Genomic DNA, 14,528 nt, shown 5'->3' with positions numbered 1-14,528 from the left:
TATTTTCTAATAGTTGATGTATGACGTGTGTGCACGATGTATTATGTGTGTGAATGATGTATGATGTTTATAAATGTTTCATAATGCGTGTGAATGATGTACAATGTTTATGAATGGTGTTTAATCTTTATGAATGATGTATAATATGTATGGACGACGCACAGTTTCTTTGAATGATGTATAATGTATATGAATTATGTATAATGTTTGGAATACTTCAATATAATTAATGTTTTCTAATAGTTGATGTATGACGTGTGTACACGATGTATTATGTGTGTGAATGATGTATGATGTTTATGTATGACGTATAATGTTTATAAATGTCTTATAATGTGTGTGAATGATGTACAATGTTTATGAATGGTGTTCAATGTTTATGAATCATGTATAATATGTACGAACGATGCACAGTTTTTTTGAATGATATATAATGTGTACGATGTATAATGTTTGGAACAGAATACTTCAATATAAAGAACGTCAATGTTTTCTGATAGTTGACGTATAACGTGTGTGCACGATGTATTATGTGTGTGAATGATGTACAATGTTTATGAATGATGTATAATGTGTATGGATGATGCATAATGTTTGGAGTGAAATGTTTCAATATAAAAAACGTTAATGTTCCTCTTAGTGATGTTTAATATGTATGAAGGATGCATAATGTTTACAAATGATGTATAATGTGTATATTAATGCTGTATAATCTGTATATGAATGATGTATAATGTATGTATGAATGATGTATAACGTGTCTGAATGATGTATGATGTGTACGAACGATTTTTAATGTTTTGAGTGGAATATTTCAATATAATCTATAATCTAATATGTATAATCTCTATGAACTACATGTAATGTTTACGAATGATGCATAACGTTCACAAATTATGTCTAACGTTTACGAGTGACATACGACGTCTAGGAACAACGTACAAAAGATACAAAATGCATGAAAAATGCAGGAATAAAAAAATAAATTTGCTTAACCGTTTGAGTCCCAGGGATTATTCAGAAAACACGATCGAAAAATGCCGAACAGCGTGATAGCGCTTGCATTAATTGATTGCGAAGAGAACCAAACGGCGCGATGGCGCTCGTCAAGATTGACAAACGAAACAAAAAGAAGAAAAAAGAAAATAAAGCATCTATGCGATGTGTACATGCTGTTGCGTCCAGAGACAAGGGCCATAAAAAGGTCCCACCATTGGGGAAACCCTCTCAGGCCCCAACAAGGGTCAAGGCAGACACTCCCCTCCAAGGGGTGATTCGTGCCTTGACCAATAATAAACAATCTACCTCCATCCACGGGTGCTCTTCCACGACTTTCCAGCGTTGGAAGAGCATTCTTCCACCAGCGCTCGCAGAGAGGACAACACAAAAAATAAAGTTCTCTAAGACTACTAGAGACCCTTCCATGTCATTAATTTGTCGTAGGAAGCGCGAATCGAGCGTACAATAGTTCGGTCGCGCATGTACGTTAGGCGACTAACCGAACGTACGGACAAAACACATGCATCACTGAAGTTTGATCGCGACACAAGATCTGAACAGCGCGATCGAGCTGCTTGGGACTCAAACGGTTAAAAAAATGTTTTCGACTGTTTGACTCGTGCTGAACATACGTCCAGGTCGTTTGACCGCGTTCGAGTCAGTTCGACGGTCGCTGCGACCCTCGGTTAGCAGTGTCGGGTCACGGAAGGGCAGGCGATTTGTTGGAAGCCTCCGTGGTCCTCGGGACTGTCTTCCAGGAGGCGGTCCATTAGTCTTTCGCTGGATGCGGTGGTTTCATTAGTCTTCCGGTCAGTATCCGGACCCGAAGATCGATCCACGCGTCAGAATCGCCGCCGACATACGTCAGGCTGTCTCCTGACTTGACCGAACGTCGTTCACCCGCTTTTCGAAGGCCAAAGTCCTGAACACCGGACCGGTATCGTTTATTCTTGCTGATTAAACGCCGCGGCGGCTATCCAATCTGCGCTGACAAATAGCTAGTTTGAACTGTTGGGACAGCGGATTGCTGCGGGACCAAGATGATCGGTTAGGTTCGTTTGAAGTTTTGGACACCGACACGTTGAGCGCCATGTTGGTTTGTCGTTTCTTTCTGTGTAACTCGCGCTGTAACGTTCTGCGGAACCTGCGACTATTCGTTAATGATATTCAGATTTATTTATCAATGTTTCCGAACATAATTTTGATGATACTTCACGCGGACTTGTTGGTCTTCACTGTTGTTCGTAATGTAATAGCAATTTATTTAATCGAATTCTCGATAATTGACTAATAAGGTGATTATTTAAATACGTTGGATCGAATTGGCTCGGGGTATATCATTTTTCTAATATAATTATAAAAATGTAATGTAATTTTTTAATAATTGTTTTAAAGTAATATAATAATATAATTTTATATTATAATATTTACTATATATATATATTATAATAATATAATTTTTTAATAATTACTTTAAGGTATTATATAATTTTTTAATAATAATATAATATCACTTTTTATAATAATTATTATAAAGTGTGATATAATTTTTTAAATTGTATATCATGAGTTGTCAGTGGCTGGCATATCGATTAACGTGCTAATCTTAGGAACGCTTGTGGTTTATTCCAGGAATTGGCAAAACTGTTCTAATTTGGTGATACCAAAATGATGCCAGGTGTCGGTAACTCTTGCATGGTATTCAAGAAATTGACGAACATATGAATAAAGTATTTAGTAGCTCACGTAGCGGAGCCAGGATTGAAATGGTTCTGCAGAATTAATAATACCGACCTGGTCTGACTGAAATAGTTCCAGTGGATTGGTTCTAGTAAAGTGATTCGACCGAATCGGCAGGCTGAATTGGTCACGTCAAAGTGCGTCGAGTAAAATAATTCTACGAAACTGGCTTTACTAATACGTTACCGTTAAAATGATCCCCTTAAAATGACTCGCTCTGCTTTCTAACTATTATTATTATTTATGAATTAACGAGCGCGAGCCATCGGCACCAGAGAAGAATCTTAAAGATTAATCTTAAGAATAATCTTCAGCTGCAGATTTCTCCTATAGGAGATCGAGAATATATTCTCATCGCATATTAACCTTTTAGGTACGGCTGAATTCTGCGCGAGGCTATTTCTCTGGACGGCAGAGTCTGATGTGTACTGTACAGAGTCTGATACTGTATATACAGGGTGTCCCAAAAATGTCTCGCAATCCGAAAGTGGCGAGTTCCTTGGGCCATTTGAAGCAACTTTTTCCTTTACAAAAATTTTCTCCGAGGCACCGTTAACGAGTTATTAACGAAAAACAATGACCAATGAAAGGCGAGCTCAGCTGGCGCGAGGCGATCGAGCCAATGAGCGGAACTAGGCTTCGCGCGCTGGTTGGCTGGGCCGCCTCGCGTCAGCCGTACACGATTCTTATTGGTCACTGTTTTTCGTTAATAACTCGTTAACGGTGCCTCGGAGAAAATTTTTGTAAAGGAAGAAGTTGCTTCAAATGATCCGAGGAACCCGCCATTTCTGGATTGCGAGACATTTTTGGGACACCCTGTAGACTGTTGTAAATCGATGCGAAGACAAAAGAAGTGTGAAACAATGCATATGAAGACGATTATTTGGTTCAAACGATGAGCGAGTGAGCTACTAGAGCAAGCCACTATAGTGGCACGTCGTCCACAGAGATGACATCCGCGAAAGCCACTATAGTGGCGTGTCGTTCTGAAAGATGACATCCGTGGAAGCCACTATAGTGGCGCGTCGTGCCTAAAAGGTTAAAGATCTTAAAGATCTTAAGATCTTAAGAATAATCTTCAGCTGCAGATTTCTCCTATAGGAGATCGGGAATATATTCTCATCGCATATTAACCCACTCTTTACGGTTGCCGAGCCATTTTGACCCGGAGTATTTAACTCGTCCGCGTAATTGTTCGATCTTCAGCAATTAAATGAACTAAACTGCTGTTACATCAGGAACAACAGAAATTCAGATAAATCCGCGAGAAATATCTTGAAAAATATGTTTGGAAAAATTGCCGAATAATGCTGAGAATTGTTACAGTTAGTTCGCCGAGTTACTATCTCGACTCGCGCAATTCGACGCTAAATCACCAGTCTGAAAATTGCTACGAAAGCGACCGTACTCGGGAAAACCTCGAAACCAATAAATAAACTGTTTTCTGAACTCCGAGGAAAGCAGAACGGAATCGGCCGAAAGAAATCTACCGAAGCGTACGATAAAAACTGGCCGGCCGATGGTTCCCAATAAAAGTCGCATTCGATCGGCCAATAAAATCGGAGGGTTCAGGACACCGGATCGCGGGACCTGATGAAACTTTATTTACAGTCGCAGTTTCAATAAAGCGACCATCGAACGCGGTCGTTTCACGGCTCGGGACCCGGCTGGCCGAGCACCGCGCGCGGATCGTTCGCACGCTAGATTTCCCTCTCCGGCGAAGCAACGCCGGCTACAATGCGTCGGATCGTAGAATCGCGGCGAACACGTCGCTGCGGATCACGGTGACCGAGCAGAGAATACACCCGCGCGGCTGTTCGTAAATACACGGGCGGACGACGCAGAGCGCCGGCTTGCTTCGAGCATAATAACATGATATTTTTCCGACGGTTCTGTGCCGAGTGCCACGCGGCACCGCCTGCATGGCGGAAATGAAAAAGGAGGAATCGTTGCGGTGCTCGCGTACCATCTATGTAGCTGGAGAACTCGAGAGAAAGATGACCGGGAAACGCTCTCTGCCGTTAGGGCCGAAGCGCGCGTTCTGTTCACGTCGGAGTTGCCCATTAGCCGGATTGTTTGGGATAAATATTTATCGAGGATAATTAACCGAATGGATTGCTTTTAGTCGAATACATTATCCGAATCGTTCATTATTCGTCGTGTATTATTCTATTTGTTCAGTCGAATGATACTTTATTCGAATACTCTCTTCATTATTTGTCATAGATTACTCTGTTTTTTTCCGAATAATTCTTTATTCATATAATTCATTACTTGTCATAGATTGTTCTACTTTTTTCGAATAATTTTTTATTCGAGTAATTTTTCGTTCGAATAACTCTTTATTCAAATAATTCTTCATTCGAATAATTCATTATTTGTCATAGATTGTTCTACTTTTTTCGAATAATTTTTTATTCGCTTAATTCTTCATTCGAATAACTCTTTATTCGAATGATTTCTTATTCGATTAATTCTTTATTCGAATAATTCTTCATTCGAATAACTCTTTATTCGAATGATTTCTTATTCGATTAATTCTTTATTCGAATAATTCTTCATTCGAATAATTCATTATTTGTCGTAGATTGTTCTACTTTCCTCGAATAATTTTTTATTCGATTAATACTTCATTCGAATGATTCCTTATTCGAATAATTCACCATTCAAATAACTCTTTACTCGAATGATTCCTTATTCAAATAATTCATCATTCGAATAACTCTTTATTCGAATAATTCATTATTTGTCATAAATTATTCTATTTATTTATTCGAATAATTCTTTATTTTACTTATTTATTCGAATGATTCTTTATCCGAATCCTCATTCGAATAGCTCTTTATTTGAATAACTCATTATTTGTCATAAATTATTCTATTTATTTATTCGAATAATTCATCATCCGAATAACTTCTTTTTCATATATTTATTCGAATAATTCTGTAGTCGAATAACTCTTTACTCTCTTTATTTATTCGAATAATTCTTTATTCTATTTATTTATTCGAATAACTCTTTGTTTGACACAAAAATTATTTCATCTATTTATTCGATTAATTCTTCATTCGAATATAACTTTTCATTCGAATAATTCGTCATTCGAGTAAATCTTCATTCAAATAATTCTTCATTCGAATAACTCGTCACTCGAATAATTCGAACGACTATTAGACTAACCCTTCGATTTCATAGAAACCCGAATATTCGACAGGACCGCGAACGGCACGATGTTTCGTCTGCTATTGTCTATTGTTATCCTAGACGTTCCTCGGAGGATTTTCGCCAAGGACTTCCCCGAGATCCGCCGCGGACACCGACCGGGCTTGGTGTCGCATTTTCGAGCGACTCACTGTTTACGGGATCGCGATAATACTAATTGGAGCCGGGGTTCTCCTAGAATTTTCCGTTTATCTGCTCGGGAGCGACTCGAACGAGGATCGCGTGTCCCGGTGCGGCGCGGCGATAGCGAGCCGGGCGGAGAAACTTAGTTCGGTAACGATCGGGGCCATTAAGTATTGTGTAATTCAAATGGAACTGTTAGCGACGCGGAGCTCCAGTTGCCAGCAAACCGGGCAGAGTCGTCGAGGATACGCCAGCTACTTGCAACATGTTGCATTGTTCCATTGTGACTTCGTTTTCATCGCTTAGAACACCGCGCCGGCCGTCTGGTAATTATTCTAATTAGCCGTAGGAATTTTCGTTCTGTCGCGGAACGTTCCGCCGCCATTGTCCGCGATCAAGTTCCGTTTTTTTCCGAGATACGGTTCCGTTTTTTTTCCGCGATCGGGCGGCGTTCTTTTCCGCGCGCACGGGTCCCGTTTTTCCCGAGATCGAGCCCCGTTTTTTTTCGTCGCCGGAACGGCGCGTCTCGTTAGCCGGCCACCGACTCCGATCATCGCCGCACAATGGGCGCCGATCGAAAGACGTTATCGGTTAATTGCTCATCTCGCAGACACGCTGACTCGTTCCGAACGGCGGACACGTTTCGGCGCGCCCCTGTCCGCGTCGTTACGCGCCGAATTGCCGGCGAAGCAGAACGCTCGCCGCGGCACCATTGGTCAACGGATCGAGCAAATTCAGGCGATCGCCGCTCGATCGCGAACTGGCTTCATCATTCCGCGGGATTATTGGTTATTACTGCAGCCGCGTCGACGAGCAAATCGGCCGAGAACGCGATTGGTCGAACGTCGCGTCGCGCGGCTTATCAACGATCCTGCGGCCGGTATTCTTGCGTGTGCTAATTTGAATCAGAGTTGGTCGAAATTGCGTTCTGATCACGGCTCAGAGATAAGGATTACCGAAGCAAATTCTAGTCGAAATTGACGAATTAACTGTTGTTCGAGTAAGTATTCGTTTCTGTAGGAATTGTTGTCCGTTATTCGAAGAAGAATTTATTTGTACAGGAATTGTTGTCTGTTATTCGAAGAAGAATTTATTTGTACAGGAATTGTTGTCTGTTATTCGAATAAGAATTTATTTGTACAGGAATTGTTGCCTGTTATTCGAAGAAGAATTTATTTGTACAGGAATTGTTGCCTGTTATTCGAAGAAGAATTTATTTGTACAGAAATTGTTGCCTGTTATTCGAATTAGAATTTATTTGTACAGGAATTGTTGCCTGTTATTCGAAGAAGAATTTATTTGTACTGGAATTGTTGCCTGTTATTCGAATTAGAATTTATTTGTACAGGAATTGTTGCCTGTTATTCGAATTCGAATTTATTTGTACAGGAATTGTTGCCTGTTATTCGAAGAAGAATTTATTTGGACAGGATTTGTTGTCTGTTATTTGAATAAGAATTTATTTGTAAAGGAATTAACTCGGAAAATAATCGGTTTGAATAAAAATCATAGAATATAATTTTTCCATAGTTTATCGATTAATTTCTTCCATGTTAATTATCTTTAGTCGAACATTTGTTCATATTTACAACACGTACATGCTTAATTGTGTAAAATATGTTGTCCGAATGAAAAATGAAGAATCGTTGGTATAAAAGGCGAAGAATCATTCGAATAAATAAATATTGGGTTGGCAACTAAGTAATTGCCGATTTGTTCAATGAAATAAAAAATTTATGTTTACTTGGAATGAAGTTTATTTTTGTGTTCGATGACCTTTTGCCATCTCTCTGACAACTTGAAAATTCCACGCTCGTAAAAAGTCTGATTCTTTTCGGCCAAAAACTGAGTTAAGTGAGATTTTACAGCGTCATCATCATTGAAAGTTTGACCACGAAGGGAGTTGTCCAGGGATCGAAATAAGTGGTAATCCGATGGCGCGAGATCAAGGCTATATGGTGGGTGTAACGTCAATTCCCAACCAATATCCATCAATTTTTGCCGAGTGGACAAAAACGTGTGCGGCCTAGCATTGTCCTGCTGGAAAATCACACCTTTACGATTGACCAATTCTGGTCGCTTTTCCTTGACAGCTGCAGTCAATTTGTCCAGTTGCTAACATTCACGGATAATAAAAAATAACATAATAATAATAATAATAATAATAATAATTTTATAATATAACATTTACGTATATCATAAAAATGGGAGCGAGAGACATCTATAACTGAAATCGGCAATTATTTAGTTGCCAACCCAATAGAATAATTTGTTACGAACAACGAATTAAAATTAAATTATTATTCGACTAGAAAGGATTCGTTCGAATAATTATTTTAGGTAAATATTTCATTGAAACAATGGGGAAAACGTTCGACTCGGATTTGGATGAATGGGTCATTAACGTTTCACGTTAATAAAGAATTGCACCCCCTAAAAATATTTCGGTCTCCAGCCCCTTCCGCGAATCTTGGGCTCCGCTAAATAAAGCTGTGAATCAATATCGGAGACCGATCGAACGGCGAGCTTGCTGAGCACCAAGAAAATCGCTCGTAAAATTTTCATGGGAACCGGCAAACCGTATCAAAGCCCAGGTGTCCAGGAGTTTTAATCTTTCCAATAAGCTGCCGACATGTTCGAGCGCCGTGCGAATTCGCGATAAATCGTGAACGATCTGTCGGCAAATTTATAATTCACCGTTGCTTGTTACAGACGGACGTTGATCGGAGTGGGTGGAGAGCATCGAGGCGTCGTCAACGAAACGGTGAGCGTTGCATTATTCATCGAACGCGCAACTTTTCCGCGGAATGTCCGCGAGATCAGCGAGACTCGCGGTCTTTAGTACACTCCATCGTTAATACTCGATACAAATATTCTCTCACTGGTTCGCAATCACGGCCCGGCTGCAATCAAATATAAAGAATAATTTATCTGAGCGAGATGGACCTGGCACGACATGCATATTGTGCATAGTCTTTCGTCCCTGTGTCTCGTTCGTGCAATGTACAATCTTTTTATAATATATTGTTCGTTGTTTTATATTTTATAAACAGTTGTCGTTGCGAGATCCGTTTTACCGTAACATTTATTTAAGGAATACGCTTTACATTCATTTTGAAAAATACGCTTTATATTCATTTAAGAACTCCACTTTATATTCATTTGAAAAGTCCACTTTATATTCATTTGAAAAGACCACTTTACATTCATTCGAAAAATATGTTTTACATTCGTTTGAAAAATACACTTTGCATTCGATTAAATAATACGCTTTAATTTATAGAATGCAATATGAATTTTACTGAAACAATTTAATGAATTATTTTGTAAATGAATCGTACCTTAAAATGTACATTGCGTTCCGTAATTTATAGAGCACTTTTTTAACGAATGCCACAGTACAATAAATCTCAAAATAATAACTGTTTACATAATATAGAATAATTTGTAATTTATAAAAATGTATTTCTCAATAATTGCTACATCACGTTTCAAAATCATTTTGACGTTATCGAATTCGTTCAGATCATCAAAAACAATTAACCCTTAGCGGACGAGAGGCGACTCTCGGTCGCCACGGCGTTGTTTATGTTAGATTTCGTTATCTTCGACATTATCCAACCTACTGTTTTATGTGAAAGTCCCTGAAGTGGTGGCGCAAATTATTTTTCCGGGGACTGGTAATTTGTTTAACACGTTCCGTGCCACGTGTACCATCGATGGTACACGCTTGCATGTTTACTTAGTGAACTGAACAAATTGTTTACAAGAAATTTAGAACCGAAGAATCAATTTCCACCGCAAGAATGGGCGTTGATAAGTTTTTGTTACGTTGTTATGTGTACGAGAATTAATAATTGCACGTAATACATCAAGTTTTAGTAAAATATCAAAGTGTGAAGATTCGAGTAAAAAAAGCTCGGCACGGAACGTGTTAATGATAATTGCGATACTTTCAACATTTTTTTAATGGTACTTTGTTCCGACGTTTTCGCGCCTCGAAGCGAGACTATTTTTCTGCGAATCAAATAAAATATAGATTTCCCATTAATAAAGTCTTATACGACGCAACAATACTTAATGATAATTATGATACTTTTAAAATTGATTTATGTGGTACCTTCTCGCGACAAGAAAACCTTGCGACACTGACTGCAAATATTTTTGTATGATTACGATAAAGAAGAAGTAAAACGAATAAATTGAAAGATGAAATAATTAAAGATACTTTTGAATATATTTGCACTGGGGAGCGGATCAAATTTATACTAAATCGAAGAACAGGAAAGAAAGTAATTTTAACCCTTTGCAGTCGAAGTTATTTTAACGTCAAAACCAAGACAGTACTTCTGACCTATAGTATTTCTGCTTTTAATAATTATTTTCCTGTTGTGCATATAACGTTAAGCTTAATTGTTCATGCAGCTTTTTGCACTTGAAACGATTTATTAAATATAGATAAATTTAATAATGCAAAAATTATACTGAAGAATGATGTAGGAATTTTCAGTGGCGCCTTAGAGTCACCGTTCGACTGCAAAGTTTGTTCCAATCGAAACAAACCAGGGGGAAGACATGAGACGACTTATTTCTTTGATACATGTCCAGATCAACCAAGAATGCATCTTGGTCAACGTTTTATAAACTATCACACCGAATGAAACTACAAATCATGATTTTTGTAAAATTATATTCACAAAAGTGCGAATATAGATAAACTAACGAAATATAACGTTTTCGTAAGATAGTTTATATGTAAGATCATTTTATTTTACCATATAAAACACTCGACATATTTGCAAAGATCGCCTCGTCCTGCTACCTGACTCGGCCGAAAAAGTCGTCGTCCGCTAAGGGTTGAACGTGTAAACACCGTACGAGCCAATGGGATTTTAGCACTGAAGGGAAGGTTAGCGAATCGGAGAGCGTGTTTAAGGTTACTATTAATGCAGTTTATTGAATTGCTATCGATGAGCGCGGGCGCGACTAGCGTGGTGTCGTAGGACTGGCAACTTAGGACAGACTGAGCTTTTGGAGTTGCGCGTTTGTCTCTTTTATAGTGGAAGAGAAGAAAGGAATAGATGGGCTTTCGTAGGAAAGGAGAAAGTTAGGAAAGTCCCGTGCGGGTCGAGGTGTCCAGATGTGAGGAGAATTGTTTAATTAGGGGTGCGTGATTTTTAGGGAATTTTGAGGATTAGGAACGGTACTTGTTTTATTGCTAGCGGCCGCGCTCAGGTAGAGGGATGCGACGCCACAGGATCAATTCCACGGGAATAAACTGCAATAAATCATATCAAACGGAAGTACTATAGATCAGAAAAATTGTCTTGGATTTTGCGTTAAAATAGCCCCGTAGCAGGTCCTCGAGCCTCGAGAGACCGGCAGGGGTGGTTCACCCCCGCGTCTTCCGTCGCGATTCTCGCGAGCAGTCTCGAGAAATTCGATCGCGTCGTTTAGCGCCATTTCGCGGGAACAATTCTTTTAATTCGAGCACTTCCGGCAGCCGCCGCGCCGCGTTCGTCGAAACTTGGCGGAGGAAGAGCGCCGCGCGGGGAGACGCTTGTTCCCTCGGACATGTTCATTAAAGTTCTAGTCGCGCGAGTCCGCGCTCTTCCTCCCCCCTCGGGGGCTGACAGTTTTTATCGCGAGCTCGGGCCGGCATTCCAGCGCGGAGGATTACGCGAAACGAGTTCAACCGCCGTGCGCCTTCCATTTTAGCAGCGTGGCTGCCAGGCAAAACGGCGGCCGGGTTTTAGCACGGCGCGCAAGCTGTCGTGCAAAGTCAGATCGAAAAAACTCTTGGGTAGCCCGGGGCCGAAAATGTCGGGCCGCCTGTTGTCGGCCGTCTGCTCAGCAAGCTGCGTTGCACGGTGCCTGATTAAGATAAATATAACGGAATAGGCGCGACCGTGGCAACGTTTTCGCGAACAACCCTCTCTGGGAGCCGGCCTCGTCGAGCTCCACAGCGATGTTTAACCAGTTAGCTGTGGCGCCTCCTTTTCAGAGCGCGCGTTTATGTGTCGCGAGAATCAAGCGACGACGAGTATACTCGTCGGAACACAGAGTAAGTGTCGCTGTTAAAATATTGGATCAAAAGGACGGCTTTAATTTTGTAAAATTGACAATTTTATTACTAAGATTTACTTATTCACTTAACATGAAAAATATTCTCTCTCTCTCTCTATATATATATATATAGAATATTTTTCATGTTAAGTGAATAAGTAAATCTTAGTAATAAAATTGTCAATTTTACAAAATAAAACCGTATATATATATATATATATATATATATATATAATAAATGAGAAACGCGGGCAAAATCAAATACTTATAAAAGTTAAAAATTCAGATTGTATACTCGTCGTGGTAGTGTTTTGTGTATACTCGTCAAAGAAAGGTAACTGGTTAACTGGCGCCGAATCTCCTACATTGACGAGGAAAGGTTTCCAGGCGTGACACTCACTTTTTTATGAGATTTTGCAATTCGTAAAGCTGAGTCTAACGATACCGATATTAAAAGTTACAATTAGCCTGTGTATTTCATGCGTCTATGATATAAATTATTAATGGAGATAAAAAAGAATGAAATACTGTCGTTACGTCATCTTAAACATATTAATATTATTAATAATATTAAATAATATAAATAATATTGAATCTTTTAAGAGAATAATGTGCTATCTACTTGTTGATTTGTATAATCAATCATGCCAATCAAGTGTAAATTTTGTACTCTTTTAAGTAATTGCAATAAGTTGGAATCAATACGTCTACATTCTCAGTTTCTCTGAATCTGTTCCCTATTTTATGTTTCACGTTCACCAATTTTACCAAAAATGCATAAAATCCGCAGTCTGTTAATTATACAGAAAATGATTATTTTCTCTAAAGATCTTTAATTTAGTTATAATAATTGCATCGATAATAAAATAAGGTAAACGAATTCAATAGAAGCGAAACAAATGAAATGAAAGGGAAACAAATGAAATAAAAGGGAAATAAATTAAATAAAAAGGAAACAAACGAAATATGTACAAGCAAATGAAATGTTACAAAAGCAAAATAATTGAAATGAAAGCGAAACGAATGAAATAAAAGCAATGAAACAAGCGCAGAAGTAATGACTTAGTTATAATAATTGATCGATAATAATAATCGATTTAGTTATAATAATTGCATCGATAATAAAATAAGGTAAACGAATTCAATAGAAGCGAAAGAAACGAAACAAAAGGGAAACAAATGAAATGTTACAAAAGCAAAACAATTGATATGAAAGCGAAACGAATGAAATAAAAGCAAAAGAAATGAAATAAAAGCAATGAAACAAGCGCAAAAGTAATGACTTAGTTATAATAATTGATCGATAATAATAATCGATTTAGTTATAATAATTGAATCGATAATAAAATAAGGTAAACGAATTCAATAGAAGCGAAAGAAACGAAACAAAAGGGAAACAAATGAAATGTTACAAAAGCAAAACAATTGAAATGAAAGCGAAACGAATGAAATAAAAGCAAAAGAAATGAAATAAAAGCAATGAAACAATTGCAAAAGTAATGACTTAGTTATAATAATTGATCGATAATAATAATCGATTTAGTTATAATAATTGCATCGATAATAAAATAAGATAAACGAATCCAATAGAAGCGAAACAAATGAAATGAGAGGGAAACAAACGAAATAAAAGGGAAACAAACGAAATAAAAAGGAAACAAACGAAATATGTACAAGCAAAAGGAATGTTACAAAAGCAAAACAATTGAAGTAAAAGCGAAACGAATGAAATAAAAGCAAAAGAAATGAAATAAAAGCAAAAGAAATGAAATAAGAGCAGCGAAACAAGTGCAAAAGTAATGACCGGAACAATATCCTATTATTTAACCGAGAAGCAGCTGCGCCAAAAAACAGTAAATTCCGTCCTGACACGCGTCTGCTACACTGCTGCGCACAGAAATACCAGCGCCGACAGGAAGGGTCGAGGTCCAGGAGAAGGGTAGAAGGACGATGCGGTAAAATAAGGACGGGCCAGAAAAGTTCCGCGGTATTCAAACAATGCGGACCCGCTAAAAAATTGCTCGGACCAAGAAAGCGAGAGTCGGACAGGAAATGGCGAGGGTGCGAACGAAGTGGCAGGGGTTGGATGCGAAGGTGCGAGAGGAAGCCGGATGGGCGAGGGTCGAGGGTTGATTGAAAGAGAGAGAGAGAGAGAGAGAGAGAGACGGCCGCTTCGGGTCGAATTGTAGGAACGGATACGGAAAGCCAACCCTAAAGCATCTCTTTTGAAGTTAGGCCCGAGTCGACCCACCCGCGTGTTGCCGAGGGGTTGCACGTACACTGCTAGCTGCCAAAGGCAGTAGGTCACAGCGTCGCGAGCTAACGGGAGGGTGATTCGTCAAAGACGGGTCGCCAGAGGCCGCGCGCGCACCCGGGGC

At 39.0% G+C, this 14,528-nt stretch overlaps 1 protein-coding gene across 1 annotated transcript in view; it reads left to right on the top strand.

Annotated features, from left to right (window-relative positions):
* LOC117227620 (uncharacterized) overlaps window positions 1-14,528 on the top strand; it is a 159,209-nt gene that overhangs the window by 78,982 nt on the left and 65,699 nt on the right. The window contains exon 3 of the mRNA XM_076520520.1: window positions 8,797-8,848. Coding sequence (XP_076376635.1) covers window positions 8,797-8,848 — 52 coding nt within the window. The remainder of the gene's footprint in view (window positions 1-8,796; window positions 8,849-14,528) is intronic.

The sequence above is a fragment of the Megalopta genalis genome, chromosome 1 (genome assembly GCF_051020955.1).
Source record: "Megalopta genalis isolate 19385.01 chromosome 1, iyMegGena1_principal, whole genome shotgun sequence".
Lineage (NCBI taxonomy): Eukaryota > Metazoa > Arthropoda > Insecta > Hymenoptera > Halictidae > Megalopta > Megalopta genalis.
Note: the sequence above shows the minus strand (reverse complement) of the source record. Positions and strands in the feature narration are given on the sequence as shown.